Source organism: Limanda limanda, chromosome 1, assembly GCF_963576545.1.
Source record: "Limanda limanda chromosome 1, fLimLim1.1, whole genome shotgun sequence".
NCBI lineage: Eukaryota > Metazoa > Chordata > Actinopteri > Pleuronectiformes > Pleuronectidae > Limanda > Limanda limanda.
Genome location: NC_083636.1, coordinates 34178959 through 34201810, shown reverse-complemented (window position 1 = coordinate 34201810; position 22852 = coordinate 34178959). Strand labels below are relative to the sequence as shown.

The 22852-nt window shown below is 43.8% G+C and overlaps 2 protein-coding genes across 3 annotated transcripts in view; one reads left to right on the top strand and one right to left on the bottom strand.

Moving 5' to 3' along the window:
* The first annotated feature begins 263 nt into the window (after positions 1 to 263).
* On the top strand, positions 264 to 17398 carry rfx3 (regulatory factor X, 3 (influences HLA class II expression)). The gene is made up of 17 exons (XM_061080094.1): positions 264 to 349; positions 5009 to 5121; positions 5290 to 5378; positions 6318 to 6576; positions 7837 to 7911; positions 8202 to 8383; positions 8499 to 8618; positions 8703 to 8827; positions 8914 to 9029; positions 9745 to 9860; positions 9986 to 10140; positions 10243 to 10340; positions 10492 to 10641; positions 10811 to 11019; positions 11115 to 11268; positions 11476 to 11518; positions 11995 to 17398. The coding sequence occupies exons 2-17, from the start codon at positions 5014 to 5016 to the stop codon at positions 12273 to 12275; spliced, it is 2280 nt and encodes a 759-aa protein (XP_060936077.1). The 5' UTR covers positions 264 to 349; positions 5009 to 5013; the 3' UTR covers positions 12276 to 17398.
* Positions 17399 to 17458: 60 nt separating this feature from the next.
* Positions 17459 to 22852, bottom strand: part of smad4a (SMAD family member 4a) — a 6575-nt gene continuing 1181 nt past the window's right edge. For both annotated transcript variants that reach the window (XM_061073917.1, XM_061073918.1), the window contains exons 2-11: positions 22779 to 22852; positions 22496 to 22670; positions 22224 to 22253; positions 21933 to 22133; positions 21620 to 21727; positions 21441 to 21491; positions 21148 to 21331; positions 20827 to 20995; positions 20344 to 20482; positions 17459 to 19625 (exon numbers count right to left, since the gene is read on the bottom strand). The exon at positions 22779 to 22852 is cut by the window's right edge and continues 277 nt beyond it. In XM_061073917.1, the coding sequence (XP_060929900.1) occupies positions 19414 to 19625; positions 20344 to 20482; positions 20827 to 20995; positions 21148 to 21331; positions 21441 to 21491; positions 21620 to 21727; positions 21933 to 22133; positions 22224 to 22253; positions 22496 to 22670; positions 22779 to 22852 (1343 nt within the window). In that variant the 3' untranslated portion in view covers positions 17459 to 19413. The remainder of the gene's footprint in view (positions 19626 to 20343; positions 20483 to 20826; positions 20996 to 21147; positions 21332 to 21440; positions 21492 to 21619; positions 21728 to 21932; positions 22134 to 22223; positions 22254 to 22495; positions 22671 to 22778) is intronic.

The window sequence follows — 22852 nt, the reverse complement described above, 5'->3', positions numbered from 1 at the left end:
CCTGATGCAACAACCTGGGTGTTATCTTTGCACCTTCAGGACGCAGCACTTCGGTTCAACGTCCTTCACATGTTCCATAAAAAAGTCTCCACATAAATCGATCTGATGGGTGTGATGTGTTTTTTTTTATTATTTCTCTTCTTGTATTTACTGCGCTTTAATCTCCTCCCACCTGCCCGATAAGGATGCGCGCTCCCGGGGAGAGTTTTATAGCAACTGTTGCCCGGTGAAGCAGCGCCATAGTCACCGTAGTCCTGGCGACTGTAACCCACCAACAACAACCTCTCGCTCCATCATTACCACCTCCTCCTCCACCATCCTCATCCTCATCCACCAGTCCACGGCTCAGGTTTGGAACCAATCCTTTTTACTAACCCTTCAACCTCCGCGAATTCACCTTCCGAGGCGTCGCTGCTCGCCGGGGGAGTGGGAGAGATCCACCGATGAATGAACGCTTTCCTCCGGGTGGGTAGCTCGGGGTACTTTGCTAGCGAGGGTGTTTCTTTGTAACGTGCTAGCATGCTCGGCTAGCGCTGTGCCCGGGGGAGATACCCACAGATGTGAGGGGTCCGGCTCGCTAGCATATGCACGGAACGTCCCCCCCCCCACACACCACACACCGGGTTCATTGTGTGGCTACACCTTCACCTAACACGTAGTCCACCTGGTGTGTAATGGTTATTGTGGTGTAACTGGTTGTTTAAAGTTACCACGCTGGGTTAGGGTTAGCATCGGTCTGGGGCTAGCCGCGGATGCTAGCTGGGTCAGCTGGAGCAGGTGTCTGTTGTTGCTAGGTTGCTAACGCCAGCGTTGCCTTCTCACAATGCCCCCCCCCCCCCCCTTCCGTGTATTTTAAGCTAATGTGGCAGGGATATGGCAAGTTTTGGTGAAACCGTGTCGGGGGATACACAACCAGCAGCGTCGACCAGCACTGAGCTAGCTTCTCCACACACACACACACACACACACAGCAAGTGCTTTTCACAATAGCTAAGCCATTACTTTCCCTTTTGTCTTAGGGGGAAGCCGGATAGCCTTTCGCTAGCCCTCTTTGTGGCTTCTGACGGTGAGCTAACACCTGACACAAGGCGAAGGGCTGCAGCCTTGAGATATTGATGGAATATGTATCATTATCATCAAAACACCTTTAATGTTGGAGCCCATTTTAATCCCGAATCATGGCTTTATCCTGCCCTTGCACTGTGTGTCTGTGGATCCGGGCTGGTGAACGTCAGGGTTCGTCCGCCCACTGCAGAATATAGATCTGTATTCAAAAACCTCCTAAAATTATCTATTTTTATATTTTTGGGATATAAAGATATGCACTCTATGTGTGCCTTGGTTTCAGGGAGCACAGATCATAGAAGAGGAAAGACTTAATTCAGTGTAGAATCACACTGTAAAGGGGGGGGGGGGAGATGTGTAGTCCTGAGTTAACAGCTTGTTATTGTGTAAGAACTGATTTATGCTCACTCTGATTTGGTGAAAGTGATCTAATCTATTTCAGTCAAATGTATATATATAGTAAACTTGCTGATTTAGGGTCGTATAGGTATACACTTGGTTTCTTAATGTTGCATCACAATTATTCTTGGGTCCACTGGGTCTCCTGCACATCTGCGACCCCCCACCCTCCATTCCTGTTGGAGATAGCAGGTGTGTGTGTGTGTGTGTGTGTGTGTGTGTGTGTGTGTGTGTGTGTGTGTGTGTGTGTGTGTGTGTGTGTGTGTGTGTGTGTGTGTGTGTGTGTGTGTGTGTGTGTACGTGAGGACAGGTGCACCTTCAGCGGGTGATGGGACTCCTGACCATCGAGGCCTATGTGTGTATGTGTCCATCACGGACAAGGTATACTTTAGTTGTCCATCACCATCCTTCAAAATTATTTTGTGTAATTGTATGTAATTCCTCATCTGTGTGTGTGTGTGTGTAACTACTGATGTAGAAGGCCCTTGAATGAGAAAGACCTGGTATTGATAAGCAAACGTGGCGTTGACTGCCTCAAATCAGTTCCAACTAAATTGGTCGAACACTAAGGAAACCACATTTTCAAATACTAAAGGAAAAGATCAAAATAATATACATTTATTGATGAATTGGCATATACCACACAATATGGGTCATGCACAGACACCCCTCCCAGCACACACACACACACACACACACACACACACACACACACACACACACACACACACACACACAGACACACACACAAACAGGATGTTGGAAACTGCTAGTTATCAGATCATGTTACCACTTACCTGTAGTCCAGTAGGGCAGAAATAGTACCATGCCACCTGCCGCCGGGATCCTGTTGCATTTCCAATCACTTAAAGAGGGCCTGATTAATTCAATTATTCAGCCATCCATTTTCATGGATTAGCAGGATAGGGCATGTTTGGTTTGTTATTAGCCACGGCCGGCCAGAGATAATGTATGATGCTGATGAAAGGGGGGTGGGGGGTGTAAAGGCCCTTGTTTTTCTACTTCCAAAAACCCAAATGAGGCAACTCGGCTCATCAGTGTAGATTTACACGTTTTCTTAACCAGTGTCACGATGCGTTTTTTTCTTCTCTCGTTTCTCATGATCCTGCCTGACATCAAATCAGGTCAAATGTCTGATGCTTTGTTGCTTTGATTCTAACTGGAAATAATAACAATATCCAGTTTATTAGTGCAAAAAACACGCAAGTCTCTCTCTCTGTTTAGTTTCTAATTTAAAACCCAACTCCTAAACAAATAGTGCATTGCCCCCCCCCCCCCCTCTTCAGCTCCCACTTACATGTCCCTTCCCCTGTTCGCCTGCTGCACTCGCGCCTAGTCGTGCTCCTGTCTGGGTTTTGAATGTGTGTGTGAAAAGGGGATGATATTGTGTATGGTGTACTTTTCAGACTTGTTCACCAGCTCGTATTTCTTTACTCGGTGCATCAGACTCCAGCGTTATCGTACATGATCATTAGAGAACGCTGGTTCTGTGTTGTTTTTCCAGGAGCTGTGACTGTGAATATAGCAGTCTTTGCTATTTGTTACTTGTAAGGTAAGCATGAGGAACTGGCGGGGGGGGGTTGAAAAACGTAGGGCAAAATGTTGCCCTCCTCTGTGGCTTTTGTTCCTCTGTGTCTTTGTAGGGCTTGCACTTGCTCGGTGGAGCAAAGCATTTAAGTGGGCCACAAGGGAGTGCCTGAATTGTGAGGCAGGAGGTGTGTGTGTGTGTGTATTTGTGGAGGGGGTTGGGGTGAGGCAACAAGAGTGTGTTGTGATGCAGGGGCACTTTTCCTCGATTAGGTGGGCTCAGTTGGGCACATGTACTTTGGCTTTCAAACTGCAATGTGGAACATGAGTCTACATTCCCCGCTCTCCTCAAGTCCTTTTTTTTTTTTAAGCAAGTAGTAAGCTGAAGGCTGAAGTTTGACCGTGCAGAATGACATCTTCATCACTTGTGTAGTCGCCAACCAATGGCTATCACACCTCAAGATAAAGGAGCTGCTCGCCATGCTGTGATTTTTTCGTGAATTGTCCTATTTGCCAGGATCTTTATAAAATCACAGAATATAAACATATGCCTCTCTTGATGGTCGTTCCTTCTTCCATCAGCCAGACCCCAGCCCGTCTATCAACAGTCTGCTTACGTGTCTGACAGTGACAGTATATGCTTACATCCCCCTTCCCCGGTGTTCAAAATAGTCATCCTGAAAACAGATGGCTTCGCGTTAATGAATCTCAGTTCGCCTGGATCTTTTAAAGAAATAACAGATTTTTTTTTTCTGCCGCTTCACTTTTTCTCACAATCTCAGCGCAGCAGGTAAAACTGACTCAGCTTTCCAATCTCAACTTTGACGCTCGTCACCCCAACACAAATAAAGTGATAATCACAGGAAAAAAGGGGCCAGTATGATACTGAAGAGAAAGGGAAGGTTTGTCCCTGGAGAGAGTCGAAGCTGTTTGGAGACCCAGCTTAATTAACCAAGAGAGGCTTGTTCATGGAAACTGTGATGGGGAGGAGGTGGCCTTCCCCTGGAAGGAATGAGCGATGTTAGCCGTACTATTATTAACTCACAAACACAGGTTCACCGACTGTCTCTCCTCTCCCTTTCTCCTTATCTTGAAAATAGATCACTTTCCCTTTAGTTAGCGAGTAGTGTATAGACAAGGTCTCTCATGCACACTGCAGCTTTTTTCTAAATTAGTAATAAGGATTCATTCTGCTCAAGTCACACAAAACCAGCTTCTTTTTCTTCTCTGTACCTTTTAATCTCCAGTAAAATAAGACCTGTAAAAGTGCAGGACTGACAAACAAAAAGCAGCATCTATTAGGAGTTTGTTAAATATTAACTTGTTTTATGGCTGTGAACATGGAGACACGTCCATGTGTCACTGATGCATGAGGCTTTTAGTACATTGAGTACCACAAGGCAGAAACAGGTGCTTGGGTAGAATTGCTCGAGAGCAGATTTAGAAGCATTGATTCGATCTGTGACGAAACCTCGTGTTCACTGTTATGCCTTCATTAGTATCTCAATAAAGCATATTTTATGCCCTGGTATAACTGAATCAGGAGGATAAGTATTGGATGTATTTTCCTCTATTATCTATAGGTTTTTTTTGATGGATGTGTCTGTTTGGTATTTCATGCTATGTTTTGGATACATGTTAAGGATAAGATTTGTTTTGGAATACGTTAGCTGAGGTTCCTGGCGCTGATTTGAAGATAGAATTAAAAAGTAATCTATCTGTTGTTCTTTTTCTATTATTAACTCAACTTAAAAACAATATACAAGTATTTAGTAGAGCTATTAGCAAATTGTCTCTTTGTTTATCTTAATTATTAATCTCCTACGCCACACGGGCGTTGGCTCAAGGTTGCATTAAGATGATAATGTTGTTGTTATTGAGTGGTAAAGTTGCCGTACCAGTTAGACCGGTAGGTTCGGACTGGGTGCTCTTTTCTTTCACTTATTGTGACTCATATTTATCTTCAGTAAGAGTGAGTATTCTCTGTCTTCTTTAGGCGCCATGCAGACCCCTGAAGCAGGCGCTGACTCCACCTCCACTGTCCCTCTTCAGACCACCGTGCCTGTCCAGCCTACCGGCTCCACCCAGCAGGTGCCTGTCCAGCAACAGGTACATCCAGCCTGTCTGTCTGTGTGTGTTGTGTATTTATGTCTGAACTTTGCTGCACAACTGTACATACCTGCACCATGCATGTCTGCATGCTATCTCCCTGCTAACAAGTGATTTTGAGTCTAAACTAAACCATTCATTTGCAACTTTTGAAATTTGTGTTGCCAGGCCCAGACTGTTCAACAGGTTCAGCATGTTTACCCAGCACAGGTGCAGTATGTGGAGGAAAACAGTGGCGTCTACACCAACGGCAACATGTGAGTCACTCTGCTACTCAGCTCTGCTCTTACACCACTCAACAAATATTAGCGCTACGTCTCCGCAGCCTGTTCTTTCTCCTCTTAAGTCTCTTCACGCCATCATTCATGTCACAAGCACATGATGTCGGTGGGAGAGCGTTGGGTCTCTTTGCGTTTGTTTTCTTTTCGGAGGGGTCTGCAGTCGTGCGTTTGATTGTGCTCAGTCACCTGAACATGACGAGAAGTAGGCCTGTCCTCTAAGTGCTGACGCTACGTGAGGGTCCCCTGGGTCTGGGGAGCGGGGGTTACATACACACTCCACTAACAAGCCCAAGCTGTGTTTGTTCTACTGTGATTCACGCGTACACACACACACACACACACACACACACACACACACACACACACACACACACACACACACACACACACACACACACACACACACACACACACACACACACACACACACACACACACACACACACACACACACACACACACACACACACACACACACACACGTGTATGTACGGAAACAAACACACTGTAGCTGTCTGACCTCAGCTACTGGTGGAAATACTAGCGACTACTTAGAAATATTTAATCATGCACCAAACAACTAGACGTGTGGTCCGAGTATCAGGCTTGTAAAAACATATTGTGAAAGTTATATTTAAAGACATTTCCAAATCACATGTGAAACATAAAGCCATAAAACACTTTTTATGATAATTACTTTTGACAGGCTTTAATAGTCTAGTGCATAAACAATAAAGACATTTTTACCGTCTACCTTTAACACTCACATAATTAAGAAACCATATTTGAACAAAAAAATGCTAATTAACCCAACAAATAAGATATCTGCATTAAAGGTAATTCAATCATTATCTCTCAGTTTGATTTCCCGTCCCACTGTCTCATTGAGTGACTGCTAACCTCTCCTCTGTACAGAAGAACCTACTCGTACTCGGAGCCGCAGCTGTACAGCCAGAACAGCGGAGGGAGCTACTTTGACACGCAGGGCAGCTCATCGCAAGTGTCCACTGTGGTGACATCTCATGGCATGACCAACAACGGAGGAGGGGGCAGCGGAGGAATGAACATGGGTCTGGCGGGGGGGCAGGTAATCAGCAGCAGTTCGGGGGCGTACCTCATGGACAACACCGGACCGCACCCGGCCACCCAGACCGCACGAGCTTCCCCGGCGACTGTAAGTGCATAGCGCCCACGAACTGGGTTCCTCGCCCGCCTTCGCCTGACCGCTGTTGTGTGTTTTTTTGTCGATCGAACATCTGACTCGTGTATAGTCACGTCCAAATCGTCCCTGTTTCCATCCACAAAGCTTTTTAGTTTGCTTACACTCTTCCAGTTGGAGTAGATGCTCTGGCTCTGCAGTAATCCACGCACTGATTTGATTCAAAACGTGGGATGTCAACTCTCCTAAGTATTTGTGTTTCTAAACTTTCAGTGTACACGCATTATGTTACATTATAGAGAGAGAACTTTTGTGTTCACCTCCTCCATGATTGTGTATATCTCTGGCGATGATCCTTGCTGATGCATGCGATGAACTGCGTAGGCTGCCCCCGAGTCTCTGTAGTGATACAACTACTGCCAGTTTCCATCCCTCATTTCATCTGCTGGTTTATTAGCACTCTTTGGTGGAGAGGAAGGAAGGAGGGGCTCAAACCTGAGAGACAGGTGTATTGAGCGAGGGAGGAGAAGCACAGGTCCACAGATGCTCCCACTCCTCACACGAGTTGTGTGTCGTACAAAGGAGTTGCTCTGTAGCTACAATCTGAACGCCCCATTGAGAATTTTCGTGTAGTCCACTCTAATGGTGCCTTCTGGCAGGAACGTGGTAATGATGTGTTAACTGACATGACGTGTGGATGAATATGATGTGGATGTCAGTCGTGGGAGAGTTTAAAACCCCTGATAATGAGTGGCAACGTTAAATAGTTATTTTATGTCTAAGAAATGTTTGCAGGCTTCGGAAGAATGCTTCTAAGTGATGTGCTACTTGACTAGATGAATTGGTCCAGCAATATGATTTTCTTTGTTCAATACAATTAAATACCAAGGAGAAGACTTGACTGAAACCAATCATCCTTTCTATAGAAAATGAGCTAAACATTCAGACACCATGCCGCCAACAGGAAACACATCATGCTTAATTAACAATCCTTTAATACGAGTGACTTGAGCATCTTTTTAATACTTACTCCAAACTGATATACTCATCCTGTAAAGTGTGTGTTCCTGTTACATGGAACAGGCAAAGGTAGTCCTGCTCCGCTTGGGTTTAGTGGTGCTTGCTTTGGAATCTTTCCTAAATATATTTATTTTGCTAGTAGCCACTAATGTGTCTACATCAACTTATGATTTTTCTTGCTTTTGTATATTTGTTTATTTTTTGTTCATTTCCCTCCTCTTACATTTTGTTTTCCTGTGCTTCGTGGTTTATCAGATTGAAATGGCGATTGAGACGCTCCAAAAATCTGAGGGTTTATCCAGTCAGAGAAGCTCGCTGCTCAACAGCCATGTAAGTTGTTTTTATAAATGCTTGCCCTTGTTTTACCTTGACTTCTGCTAAACTCAACCCTCTTGCCGTTCTGCCTCTCTCAACCCCTCTGTACATATGAGTTTGGTGTGGTGCTTGCTGTTGCTTCTTTTACTTGTTATGATTCATTTTAATTCACTGGCTGCATTAGAGATGCTGTTTGCAGAGCTGCAGCGTTGCAGTCTACTGACTGTCGGCCCGAGGCCTTTCCAGACAGTCTGCGTGGACCAGTGTGAATCTCTTGAGTAAAGCAGCCTGTGTTCCCCTTGTAGCTCCAGTGGCTGTTGGACAATTATGAGACAGCAGAGGGCGTAAGTCTACCACGATCCACTCTCTACAATCACTACCTACGGCACTGCCAGGAGCAGAAACTGGACCCTGTGAATGCAGCTTCGTTTGGCAAACTCATCCGCTCCATCTTCATGGGACTCCGTACAAGGCGCCTTGGGACAAGGTTTGCTTTTTCTCACTTCTCTTCTCTCCTCAAAACAGTTTTTCATTCATGTGAACTTTTCACCTCTCCTTATGACTCTGTCGATATGCGCTCACTTATGGTTTTTGTTTTGCAGAGGCAACTCCAAATATCACTACTATGGTATACGTGTAAAACCAGACTCCCCACTCAATAGACTCCAAGAGGACATGCAGTATATGGCTCTCAGACAGCAGCCTGTTCAGCAGAAACAGAGGTAAACAGACAGCCAGACAGGCAGCCAGACATGCGATACTTATCTCACCTTATATCAGTGCTGAGGTGGGCCCTCTGGTTTCAGGTTCAAGCCGGTGCAGAAGTTTGACAGCGGCGCTGGGGAGAATTACTCAGCCGGAGGCCAAAACACACCTGGTGCAGAGGAGCAGACAGTCATCGCGCAGAGCCAGCACCACCAGCAGTTCCTAGGTTAGCAGCATAAATGCATTGATTTCTGCTTTATGTTTACCAGATTCTTCCACAGTGGTGAATTTAATATCTCATTATCCCAACAGATGCATCGCGGGCACTCCCTGACTTTGTCGAGCTGGACCTGGGACAGAGCAATACAGAGAACATCAGTCCGGAGGATGTGAAAGCTCTCCAGTCCCTTTACAGAGAGCACTGTGAGGTTAGATAAAGGGCGGGCTTTTCATTTCCACCACAAAGTCACCGCAGCACACATAACTCCATTCAATATCGCAGCATTCATTGATACCGTCCTGTCTCACTATGCAGGCATTCTGACAGTTCATGTCCCTATTGATCTGCCTGGAGTAGCAACACATAAATCTTTTTCAGTTATTTTCTATTCAAAGTCTCACTCTCTCCGAGGAAACCGTCCACGTTTTCCCTCATTGCTATCATCACAGACATTTCGTGGTTTAATCTTCTAGTATTACATGTAAACTTTGGCAGGATTCAGAGGGTGGAAACTTTGGGAAAGGTCATGTGTGTTTACAGTTACGGAGATTCATAAAATGCCATCCGCTGGCATTTAGGAACTGAGTTTCCTTTTCATCTATTGAGGTTTTCAATCACAGCTCTTCTAATGTCTGGAAAACAACGACCAATGGAAGAAAAATCATTCACACATTCCTCATGCACATCGAGAGCTTTTTTGAGATGTTCATGTGAGATTCCAGCCACATCAGTACGATGCAGCTAAATAGAATTGTATCTGTGCCCTTGAGAGCGCTGACAAAATACTTAATCTTGACAATGTCCTGGTTCTTCTGGATAAAGCGAAAACCTTGCTATCAACAGGCACTATTTCTTCTCCTCTTAGAAAGTAATTCAAGGGAAACCTATTAACTCCTTTTTTGTAATCTTCTTTTCTGTTGCAGGCTATCTTGGACGTGGTTGTCAACCTCCAGTTCAGTCTAATTGAGAAGCTGTGGCAGACATTCTGGCGTTACTCTCCCCCCGACTCGGTAGAGGGTGCCACTGAAACAGAAAACAGGTGATGAAGAATTACAATGTTGATTTGACATTTTCAAAAAATATCAATTTGAATGCAAATTATTATTTTAGGAATGAACGGTTTTCAAAGGCATCTTTTAAAGTTTTGATGTGGTCGTTCTGCAGCAGCATTAGCGAGATCGAAGCGCGGCTCCCCCAATCACAACTACTGGCGCTGTGCAGAAACGAAGCTGTACTCAAGTGGATGAGCACCTGTGACCACCTAATGTACCAGGCCCTTGTGGAGATCCTCATCCCTGATGTCCTGAGACCCATTCCCAGTGAGTCCCAGTCCCAGACACCTCTCGTGTTCCCCTGTGTGCTGTGCTACTTGTCTTGTTGTAATGAACAAGCTGTTGTTGACCTGTTGTTTGTTTTCGCAGGTGCCTTGACTCAAGCCATTCGCAACTTTGCCAAAAGCCTGGAAGGTTGGCTCAATAATGCCATGAGCGCCAGTCCACAGAGAATGATCCAGACCAAGGTGCACTATTGCAGCATTCATAAGACATTTTTTTAAAAACTCTCCTGTTCTAAATATACAACTAATACAGGAGTAATTTAGTTTTGAAAGGTATGAACGCTTTACTGGCTGTCGGTGACACCTGGGCCTTTTGTTATCCTTGTTTTCGCAGATTGCCGCTGTTAGTGCCTTTGCGCAAACACTGCGCAGATACACATCTCTGAACCACCTGGCTCAGGCGGCACGTGCTGTGCTGCAGAACACGTCACAGATCAACCAGATGCTGAGTGATCTCAACCGTGTTGACTTTGCCAACGTCCAGGTCAGAACAGTTCTTTGTGTTTGAATACGCAGCGGCGGTGCTTTCGTAATGTCAACAGTAATATCACTGCTCTCTTATCAGTATGTCAAAAGATTACACATACATATGTCTTACTTTTCCTTTCACTGGACACGTGTGAACCTCCCGTTCTGCCTCTGTTGCTGAGTAGGAGCAGGCATCGTGGGTGTGCCAGTGTGAGGAGGGAGTGGTTCAGCACTTGGAGCAGGACTTCAAGGCCACACTACAGCAGCAAAGCTCTCTGGAGCAATGGGCGGCCTGGCTGGAGAACGTGGTCACTCAGGTGCTCAAGCCCTACGAGCACCGGCCTACTTTTCCCAGGGCGGCTCGACAGTTCCTGCTCAAATGGTCCTTCTACAGGTCGGCATGAAAAAAAACAGCCACACTGAGACATGACGTGTGTGTGTGTGTGCGACTGAACAGTGAACACAATGTTTTCTTTAATGTCTGTGCAGTTCAATGGTGATCAGGGACCTGACCCTGCGCAGTGCTGCCAGCTTCGGTTCCTTCCACCTGATTCGCCTGCTCTACGACGAGTACATGTTTTACTTAGTGGAGCATCGCGTGGCCCAAGCTACCGGAGAGACGCCCATCGGTGTCATGGGGGAGGTACAACTTTGCCACCACTCGTTTTAATTTTAAGTTTCATAGTATTTATAGTGCCATTGTGACACACTACAATATGACAGATATGCTGCATTCCTGTTTAAAAATATACCTCAGAGCACACATTCACAAACTAGTACCTCATTTAGATACATGAAAACAATGCAATTTCAAATGGATCCTCTAATTATGATTTTTGTCTGTTTTCAGTTCGACAGCCTCAACACCTTCTCCCTCAGTAACATGGATAAAGGTATGTGGTGCAATATTTATGCTAAGAGAGATTTTATTGTTGCCAACTGCAGTGGGACTACTGAGAAATATCATTATTGTTTTATACTCAAATGACTTTGTGTTTGTACAATCAGTGTAATTCAGAGGTCATCCAGGTCAGTGATTGGCAAGCATTGCAAAATGTGGTTAATGAGCTAAACTTAATGTTATCTGTACGTTAAACATCTGAACGCCTGAATCGTGGAGACAATATCTATCTCTTAAACCAGCAACAACAGTGCAGCAAAATGAAATTACTGGAGAAATGTTTTTGATGAAACACCAGAAGGTGAATCAACTAATCGTCTTGTGAAGAAAGTCCAAGATCATAGAGACATTATTTCAAAACAAATTTATAATTTATGATGACGGTAACACTTTGATTGTTGTGATGATCCATTGATAAACAAACTTGAGGACAATTGTTTTATATACGTGTTGCTCTTTCTTGTCCAGATGAAACTAGTGGGATGGACAGTGACCTGGACGACGACCTGGAGGAGTCCGGGGAACCTCTCGCCAAGCGGGAGAAGTCGGAGCACGACGTGATCCAGGTGATCCAGGTGGGGGCGCTAGAGGACGGGTCCCACCCTGTGGTGGGCGTCGTCCAGCCGGGTGTCCTCCACTCGCTGCCCCAGCCCCCGCAGGATCACACGGAGCACATCCTCACCCCCTCAGCCGGTACTCCTAACATCCGCCACTGCAGCACCACAGGCAACACCTACGCCTCTGTTTGAGGGTCAGAGGGCACGGCCAACCGGGTCCGGCCTCTTTACGCTGTCTCACTCTCTCCACATATCTTTCTCTCTGTCAGTCTTGATGTTCCCGTCTCTTTCATGCATTGTCTCCGTCTGTACCTGAACGGACTTGCTCTCCTCTCCAGCCTGGTCAGTGGAGCAGTGTCGATGGCCGACACTCTGGCCAAGTTGTGCTGAAAGTCTGACTGCTTAGATTGTGGATGTTCTGTCATCCCATAAGTCTTTGCTCTACCGTAGTGCGGCAGCTGGTGGAAGGGACCCGGAGGAAAAGGACCAATTTGACCCGTTAAAACATTTCCTGGTTATTCGTGACTTAACAACAAACCCGTCTGTGTGTGTACAGACGAGCATAAGCTCGAAGGAAAATCACACTCCTTCATACTGCTGATGTCTCAGAGCTCAAATCCACGTCACCAGTCCCAGAGGAGCAAAGTCATCGATTGACTCAAGACCTTCATCTACTGTACATAGATCTGCTGTACTTTGAATTGGTATTACCCAAACCTCATGGTGCTATCGCTGTGTTTTGCTTTAACTTCCCGTTATCCCTCCTAATTTTAGTATGATTTACATTCCAACTGCTGACTAACTTTTGGCTGAACAAAATATGTGTGAGTGTTGTTTGTAGCTCAAAACAAAGGGATGACTTTCTATGTGTGTATGACATTTAAAAAAAAAAAAAGGATCAATGGGCAATTTTGTCTTTTTAATTTGGTAGCCACCCACCGATAACCACTTACAGCTTTTAGCCACAGAGAAAGAAACCCCCCTGAAGAAATATCTGTGCTGCTACTCGTGTGTAGAGATTGAGAACGGCTGTACAAAAACCGTTTCCTCAATGCTAGCTTTCCTATGCACTCGTGCATATCGCTTGCCTTTGTTCATTTGAGATGCTCTGTAGTTCCGTCGATGTGACAAGCTGTAATCTTGAAAACACCTTACTAGACACGTTCCCCGGTTTCTTTCTCTTTTTCAGTTTGTGTCTTGAAGAAATCTTTTAAGTTCATAGAGGACCAAAAACCAAACCAACAAGAGGAAGCTGGGAGTGAGGCCTCAGGGGCCACCCGAGAGCCGTCTCCTGTCCCCCCCACAGTGCCATGTTGCAGAGCAGAAGGAATGTCAGGGATTAAATGTACCTCGGCTTTATCATAGTGCCTTATCTTTAAATGCAGCTGTCCTTGTTGTCCTGACTGTGCGGTGTCGAGAGCCCGCGGCCCCTCTGCATTGTCCCAGCCACACCTTTTGGCTTTCCGGTGACTTGTGGCTGGATTTGGGCCGGGTCATCAGTGTTGAGACCAAGGAACCCCAGGCCCGGACACATCTGTTGTTTTCTCTGGATCAGCTCTACTAAGCTTCGTTACGTATCTGAATCACGGTCTTTAGCCTTGCTCCTGCCCTAACTCTGCCCTCTTGAGGCCTATTCTTGCATTAGCCTTCGTTACTGGGTGAAGTGCGTGTGAGTGTGTATATACATGGATGCGTAGGTCTGCACTGTGTTTGTATATGTATATAGATATGCCTATGTCTGCGTGCTTGTGTGTGTGTGTGTTGGAACACATCCATCAGTCACCCTACCTCAAACCAGTGGTGCCAGCCCTTTTGACGCGTGCAGAACAGTCACCAAACACTTATTGCACACACACCTCTGTACTGCACAAATCTCAACGCGATAGAGAAAGTCTGCATTGCTTTTCTCTCACCTCTGACACATTGTGATTTCAGTTCTTAGCCCGTAAAAAAAAAAAAAAGCGTCATCCTTTGTTCCCTGTTTGAAGATCATCTTTGTACAGTGGACCAAAAGTAGATATTTTCTGATATTCAAAGAGATATATAGATATATATGTATAGTATATAAAATGACGACACACTACAGATACGTGTTTGCTTTTTATGTGATTGATCGGATTGTTTCTACGTGACTGTGCTTCTTTCGGTAGCTCCTCTGTAATTAGTTGATAGACTCAAGTGGGAAAGGCATGGGTACTAACTTTTTTCTTCATTAGACTACATCTATACTTGAACTGTTACAGCCTTCTATGTTGTGGAGATTATTGAGATTAATCCTCTAAATAGGAACTGTTTTGCTACTAAATTAATTTTTAGTTTGTTTTTTTGCCATGCCTGTTGAAAACGACCTGCACCGCTTCTCTGCGGAAGACATTTTTTATTTATTGATATTTATTGTGTTTTTGGTTTCATTATGCATATGTTATGATGGGGACTTATACCACTGCAAAGAGCAGACCTACTGTACAGAAGGACCAGGAGGTTTGTTTGTTGTCGTTTTGTTTTATTTTCCCCTTGTAAGTCATGTATGTAGGTTGATGAAGGATTATGAAGAAGGGTTGGCACTGTTATTTGTTGTAATCAGTCTTTTAGAATCTCTAGTCCAAAAATTCCCTCAGAAACTGTCATTAAGCAGGATCTTTGCCCTTTTTGTCTAAATCTAGGATGTGTTGCTGTGTAGAAAACATGCTCAGCTGTAAAGGAAGGCGGGGGTGTGCAAATGTTTAGGTCTTACTCTGTAAAGTACAACTTAGTGTTAGGGAAAAAACCTGAGATTTTGAGAGTAAAGTAATAAATTTACCAGAAGCAAGTCTGAATTTAGGAGAAACATCAGAAGATCAGCCTGTTGCCTGCTAATGGAAATGCGGTCGACTGTAAATCTTTCATGTGATATACGTGTGATGTGATTTTCAAAGAGGTGTCCCAGATTCTCAAGAAACAATGAGATTCGTTTGAGGTTTTGTATCCAGCACAGGTTCTCCTTGATGCTTATTTCTTAAAAAAATCTTCTTTATCCACTTAAATTGCTGCTTTGTTCTTGTAAAGTTACAACTTTACTATCAAAATCTCAGATTACCTTTCTTCAGCGTGGCCCTAATACTCTTGTTGTACACACTCTTATCTAGGTTTTGTCAAAAAAAAAATTCGACAACGTTTTTTGTCCCCCACCACAAAGACACATTCCATATTTATTAAGCCCACACATCTCGTACTGTAGCCTTACACTGATCCTATTGGCTTGAAATGTCTGGCACACCAGATCTAGGAACCGAGAGCACAGGCTTTATCATCATATCCCTTAAGGACAGTTTTGAAAAGTCTGCAAGAAAAGGTCATTGAACCTTGAGGTTGCTGGGAGCTGGAGGCCCGGAGTATTTTGTTTACATCCGACTGCGGCCACAGCGACCTTGTGTGAGCGATGGCTCCCTGACTCTTGCTATTTAAGTCGGGGAGAGAACACAAGGTGAACAGACACGTAGACATAAAGCCCCCAGATCGTCTTGTTCTTTCTCCGGAGCCTCACCATAAATCTGTGCTCCCATAATAAACTAACCCCACATGACTCGCTGAATTTATTTGAAAAATGCGATTGTAAAAGAAAAAAAAAAAAAAAAAAGTGACGCTCTGTTCTGTGACTGAAATCTTTTGAAGTATGCTGTAAACCTGGATAGTGTGTACTGGTTAGGAATGGAGGTTCTGCAGGATATATTATCTTGCCTCTTATTGAATGATTAGTTTTTTTAATATATACGAGTCTCACCTCCGTTATCATGTGAATTAACTACAACACTGTAGATGTATTTTTTTTTGTGCCTGAAGTGGAAATGGCTTAAAAAAATGTTTCTTTCTTTGAATCTTGAATTGTGTGCTATAGGATCATAAGTGCTTTCTGGTCTTGCACGGCTACCATGTGCTGCTAGAAACCGGTTTTGTTTCGTTCACAATGTTTTCCCCTTGTTTTCTTTTCACACATGGACTGATGTGCCACACAGTGATTTTTTTTTAGCTTTTTCTGCATCTCAAAGCCTGCCTGGTAAAACACTGGACTGATGATAATGCTGCCAACACAATTGTTCTTAATTTCTCAGTGTCTTTGAAATTGAGAAGTAGGATTGTTATTTTTGTGTGTGTGTGTGAGTGTGTGCGTGCAAATGAGCCCGTTTCTCAACCAGAGGAAAAAGAAAAAGTAAAAAGAAAAACATAAGCTATGTCATAGGAGTTTTAGCTGAGAACGGACTCTTCACCGGGACAACATGGCAGCTTCACTGACCCATAGCAGACTCCAGTGCCTTTTCCTTTTCGCCCCGGCCAGAGCAGATGGCCTGGGTGACTATTGGGTCTCTGGTGGGCTACAGATAGAGGCTTATCAGAGCGGACGTTTCCTTGCACAGGTGCTGCCATCGAGAAGACACCAGAGCTGAGGAAGACGGAAAGAAAAAAAAAAGACCCGCCCTCAGACTTGGGACTGTCTATTTACTGGATGTGACGCGCACCGAGTGGTTTACACGTGGTAGATGACCTGCAAACGGCTTTTTAAAATTGTATAGGAACTGGTAAATGAACAAGGAGAGCGGCTGTAAAGTTAAAAAACGCTCCCTCTTACGACTTGTTTTTCTCATGATCGTGATTTCTGTTGGGGTTTCTTTTTGTCAAATGATCTTTTCTGAATGCTGTGACCTGTTTGAGATTTGTATTTGGATGTTTTCAAGTGCCATTTGACAGTCCAGTGAGTCGTGGCCATCTGTAGCACGCTCTAATGCAAGCACAAGCATTTGGCAGTGGCATTTGGGGAAGGTTTTTATTTTCGATTCACCCGAGACAAAAATATGTATATATCAAAAACTGAAAAGGTATATTTATTTGTGTCCTAATTATTTGATTTGTTCTTTTGGTGAACATTTTATCGGATATGTTGGCTAAAGTGCTTTTTTGTGATAATTTCTTTTCCCTCTTTTTTTTGGGATAATGTATAGTATCTGATATAATATATACACACAAATTTCATGTGACTTTCTTTTCGTGCGCTGTTAAGTTTTCTTCATATCTTCTCAAATTTGGTGAGCAAAACCAATGCGTGTAGGGTGATTTGTATCGTGTATTTTGCATAAAAAACGAGGACAATTGGGGAACTTTTATATTTATAAAGATATTATCATTTAGTGTGTCGTATTGATGAATATAGAAACTATTAAAGACACATGTAGTTTGGTTTTCTGAATATTTCAGATCTCAGCTCAGGCTAGCTTCTTAGTGTTGTTTTCTTAAAATTTGTGACACGTCTTTGCAGTAATAAATGTTCTCTTGTTCAAAGTTGAGCGTCCTCTCTCTCTCTCTCTCACTTTAGGCTCACACACAGAAATCAAATGACTAAATCGTAGTGTTATAAGCCCATTACATTTTATTCAACCATATTCATACATGTAAACACCAATATCATTCAAACTCAGTTCAGAATGTTTTACGATGAGCACAAACTTGCATTTCCTGAAAATTGTACAGCATTCCTTTACTTTTATTTAGATTCTTTTTTTTTCATTTCCATTATGGCCAGAGCGGTTCCTCACTGTAACGGTAGCAAAAAAGTACAAAATACTGCAACAGCTGTAAACAGAGCTCCAAATACCCAATTAGTGTTGAAAATAAAACTAAGCTTTCAGAAGCGACGTTAACACTGAAATGACGGCAGGCTGATAAACCGTTTCCATTTTTCCAGAGGGGTATTTTTGGCATCAATATGGCTACGCTTCCTCTCACAGTTCGGTCCGCACTTGCTTTTTTCAGCGGTCTTCTACGTTAAGTGTTTTTCTCAAATGAAAACAGGTGGAGGTGAGCTAACACAAAGAGATGCTCCACCCAAACATGTGGTTTTAGTACAAACGATTCGCCGCCCGCAGGTTTGAGAGGTGGTGCTCAGTTTCGTAAACCACGCCTCTAAGTTTTAATAATCATTGTTTCTTTCAAACCAGCTAAGAGCGAGTGTTTGATACTGAAACATAGATTTTGAGCCGGCAGCACTTTGAACTATCGTGGGGTCCAAAAGCAGTCTCAGACTTTTGGAACCCAGTGTACATTATTTAATTTTTTACTATGCTAAGATATTATATGGATGCGACAAGTAACCAAATGGGTGACAAAAGAAACATACGACAACATACGCAGGCAACATACGCAGGCAAATTAATAAAGTGCTAATGGACACTATATGGGTATCTAATGTTTTAAAAAAATTACAATTACAAATAATTTTAAGCAGATAGATGTATAATAACCTTTCCTTTCTTTTATAGTTTCAATAAAATGTTGTGGTTTGCAAAAGTTCAATAGAAAACCATCACTTCTCACGACTGCTGCTAGAATAATGGAACAGTTTCATATAGAGAACCTGATCTCAACTAAAATGGGCCTTTTAAAAGGCTTTAACCTTATTAAAAACAACTATTAAAAAAGGGGGCGTATGAATCAAAAGACATTAACAAGGGCTTTCAGCTTTGAAAAATATGCAAGATTACATTTCAAAAGAAATAATGGATTACATGATCTCACATAAATGTCCTGATCTGCGACTGGGAAGAAGAAATCTCCACTTACATGAAGCCACATCAGCACCGGAGGACCAGTGAGGGAGGACTGGACCGGCAGGGTCCACCAGCTGAAATCACATTTACATAAACAGGGTATATGACAGGTTTGCATCCAATACAAGGCTCCACATTGTGCTCAGCTCAAATGGTATTGAGCTAAATAGTTTGCGCTTTCAATAAATAGATTAAAAAGGAATTTGGGGGCTCCAAACATCTAAAATAAACTTAAATACAGAAAATGTCCAGACTGAAGAACAGAGTACGAATCGTTCCCTGGTTCTTACAGTGTCTTTATCAGTTTGTTAAATAATCAAAGAGCTTTTCGGATCTTTTAATCTCAGTGTGGACATGATCATGATCAAACTTGTGATTTGAGGAACGGGTTCACTTCGTATTGTTGTGCAGTTACAATTGTTGAACAGTGGCAGAATACTGGCTTCCTTTGACATGCTCATCCTCTTCGTTTCCACTGTGCTACAACTCCTCCCAACGTGACTCACATGCTCCTCCAGGAAGTCTCTGAACTTACAGACCTGGAGTGGAACTCAGTAAACCGACTGCATGCAGCACTGGATTAGAAATCAGTATGAGTATTCTGCCGCCCTTGTTCTTTACTTCTACAACCTGCTCAGTGTCCCTGTGGTTGTGGTCCTCCTTCGCTGCTCCGGGCCTATAGGTGGAGTGGTCTGTTAAAAGTACAGTCTGATTTTTTTCTTTTGTTGCTTTTGTACAATTAATGTCTTTTCAACTTAGTCAAGAGGGTGAGGGTCAGCTATGGGCATGGTGTGCAGAACTTCATCCAGTAGCTGCAGCGCTCGGTGCAAATGGATTTCAATCCAGCAGGGTGTCTCTTTAATGCTCTGCCGTGGGTAGTCGGGCCCCCAGCCTTTCACGAAGCTCATCCGCAGGATGCACAGCCTGCGCAGGTCGTCAACCCCGATGCCTGCAGCAGCAGACAGACCTGCAGGGGAGTTACAAGCAGCAGCTTTCAGATCAATGTGGCACTATAGGCCAAAACACAGCGGAGATATGTCAGCGAAGTTACTGCTGTAGTAAAAGTTGGAACATAAACCAGACACAACGTTAAAAAGAAAACATACTACTGCTATATAAGCACATCTCCCACTCAGATCAGACCACCAGATTTTACTGGATAAAAAGATTAAGTAGAAATTCTAAAAACCTGCATAGTATTGTCACAATTCTCCCACTGCAGCTGTATATCTGCACTAACATGGCATTGAAGGGTAAATATGTACATTTTAACATCAACTCATTATGAAATCTGACAGATGTCTGGAATAAAATCGATAACACCAGAGAGAAATGCAGTGTAATGGCCAATTTGTACACATCTACGTCTGTTGGGGATAATATTCAGCCCCTTAGTCGTATCTTGCAGTGTAACTTTGCTTAGTCCTTTCAGACTTAATAAGTTAGTACAATAATGAATATTTATATTATCCTGCATAATACAGCTGCTCATTTGGTGAACACAAAGGAATCAAGTTGGTTTAGAATAGTAAAGAATTTATCCATTAAAAAAATACAGACTTTAACAGCACACTGCAATGCTGATGACAGTCTGGAGGCTAAATACCTAAAACAGGACGATGCTGAGAAGCAAATCATTGTAATACACATGCTGGAGGGGAAAGTGCAGCAGTTACAACACTCACTGATGGCAGGAGCGATTCCTCCCACTGAGCCGGGTCCGGGAATGTTTCCAGCCACCGCCGCCGCCTGAGCTGAGGCTGCTGCTTGAGCTGTCGCTGCCTGCTGCTGCATCTGCCTGTGGCACTGACGCAAGTCAAACACCTGGTGGGGGGGGACGAGACAAACGTTCACAACTGAGAGCAAGCCAAGATATTAAATGAACACTCAACCATTTGACTGTCAACAGATCGGGCCGGATTCCCACTTTGATAAACTGTCCCTCGAGAATACAACAGGAAAGAGGATGCTCCACATATTTCACTGCAGACACTACAGCCTTAAGCTTAACTGCATTAACAGTTAATCCATCATACTCACATTAGAGCCTTCACTCCACCGTGGCTCAATTACTGGTGTGTATGCAAAAATAGCCGCTGCCAAGAACACTACAAGTGTGTTTTCTAATAACACTACTTAACTGTATGAGCAAGAGACTGCAATCTCACCTTGATGTAAGCACTTGGGTAGATCTTGTGAACTGCATCTCCAGGGGCACGACCCGCCTCTCGATCCAGGTAGTAGCTCTGCACAAACACTGCGTGATCACTCAAACAGCGCACCCACACGTCTCCTTCCCCTTTGCACTCCAGCTGCACGCCTTTACCAATGTGGAGCCTGAGGTCAGAAGAGGGGAGGAGAAGTAAGTCAGAGAGGCCAGAGACACTAAATCACACACACACACACTTCACAGAACTGTCATTTATTTATTAACCCTAGAGACAGATAATCCCTGTTGAATTAAAAATACTATATATAAGGCAGCGTACCTGGCTTTTTCTATGTTCTCTGTCCTGTGAACATTGCTCAGTTGGCCCAAGCAGAAGCGATCCCCTCCTGATGGATCCACATAGCCGTCCACAGTCACTATTGGACAAGTGGACGGCACCTTAAACGTCTCCCCTACCTGGACATCCATCTCAAAGTAAGCAATGGAGCACCAGTATTCTGGAGCTTGGAGAAAATAAAAAGACAAAATGGTTTACACTGTTTACAGTTCCAGTTTTAGGATGAGTAAAGGTTAAATATGTGAATCGTTTTCCATCTGTAGCTTGATACTCACAGGGGTGATTGGATATGGGGGGCTGGAACGCTATTTCGTTGGTAACAGGCCCTGCAAGATAATGTCCATTTTAATTAATAAACAGAATAAGGTAACAGAAAGACCATGTGTGCCTGTGACCTTAACAGATGTACTGTCAGTTGTCTTAAATGATGTGTCCGTGTTCTCCTTCCACTCACAGTAATGCCCTGTGTGAGGCATGGGCTGGTGATGCTGTAGATGACCATTCTGGTGCGGAGGGACCACGGGGGGGAAGCTGCTGCTCCTGCCCCAGTTGGGGGTCGAATCTGTCAACGTACAATCAAAAGAGTTAGTTTGTGTTTTAGAATTATTCTTAAAGCTTAAAACAATAAAATATTGTTTTACAAAGACCTAAATCTAATTGAATTATTGTAATGTTTTTAATTATGTCAACTTTATCTCATTTATTTAATTCCGACATGATTATTCTTTATATTTGCTGATGTGTGTATTCCCTGTGAGGTGTCTTACTTGAGGGTCCAGCATTGATTGTCGAGAAAGCAGAGGTGGAGGCTGAGCCGCTGCCGTCGGGGGGGAGCAGAGCAGGGCTGCTGAAGGTCTCCTGAAGACCGGGCCTGGACGGCGGATGCTGGATCGTCTGCAGGTGGCTCTCAGAGCTGGAGTGAGATTGCTGGTTATCATAGTCGTATTCATCCTTTACCATTAGTGGACCTAACAGAGGATGACATACAGGATTAGGGCGGAGGGACATTTACAGAAATTAGAAGCGACGTAAACAGGACGACTGAGGCGACTCCTGACCTGAGCTTGTAAGCGTCAGTCCTGATAAATCTGTGGAAGAATTAGAGTAACAATTAGAACATGGAACTGCACTTGAAATAGATGACTGCATCATATAACTTAATTATCAATGAGAATATCCGGTAGCAGGGGTGCATGAGTATTTCTAATAATAACTTGTATTAAGCTTCAAAATCCTTCAGTCTACCTGTAATATCATCTTATATTGGTCCATAACCTAAAATAATGTGATCTGGTGGTCACAACACAAAAAACCTGTGACTCCCACTTACCGATGCCTGGAGAGACCACCCTCTCGTAGTGGTATGGGTTGACACAAACATTGTCACATTTCAGGTCGAAGGCATACTGGCAATATTTCACATGTTTCAGTTCGTTCTTGTGTAGATCAGGCCACCGCCACAGTCGAGCATAGACAACATGGGGGAAACCTTTACGTCCTGCAACCTAGAGCACAGAGATGGACATGTAATGAGATAGGAAGTGCTTCTGTGGTATCTCTCACAATTTTACCGGAGTATAAATCAACAAGGTGCTGTGTATCTGCTACTGTACCTGTAGACGTCCATCTAAAGTCCGCTGTATGGTTACACACTTGCTGGGGTGCGCTCCATTCGTGGTGATGGCCG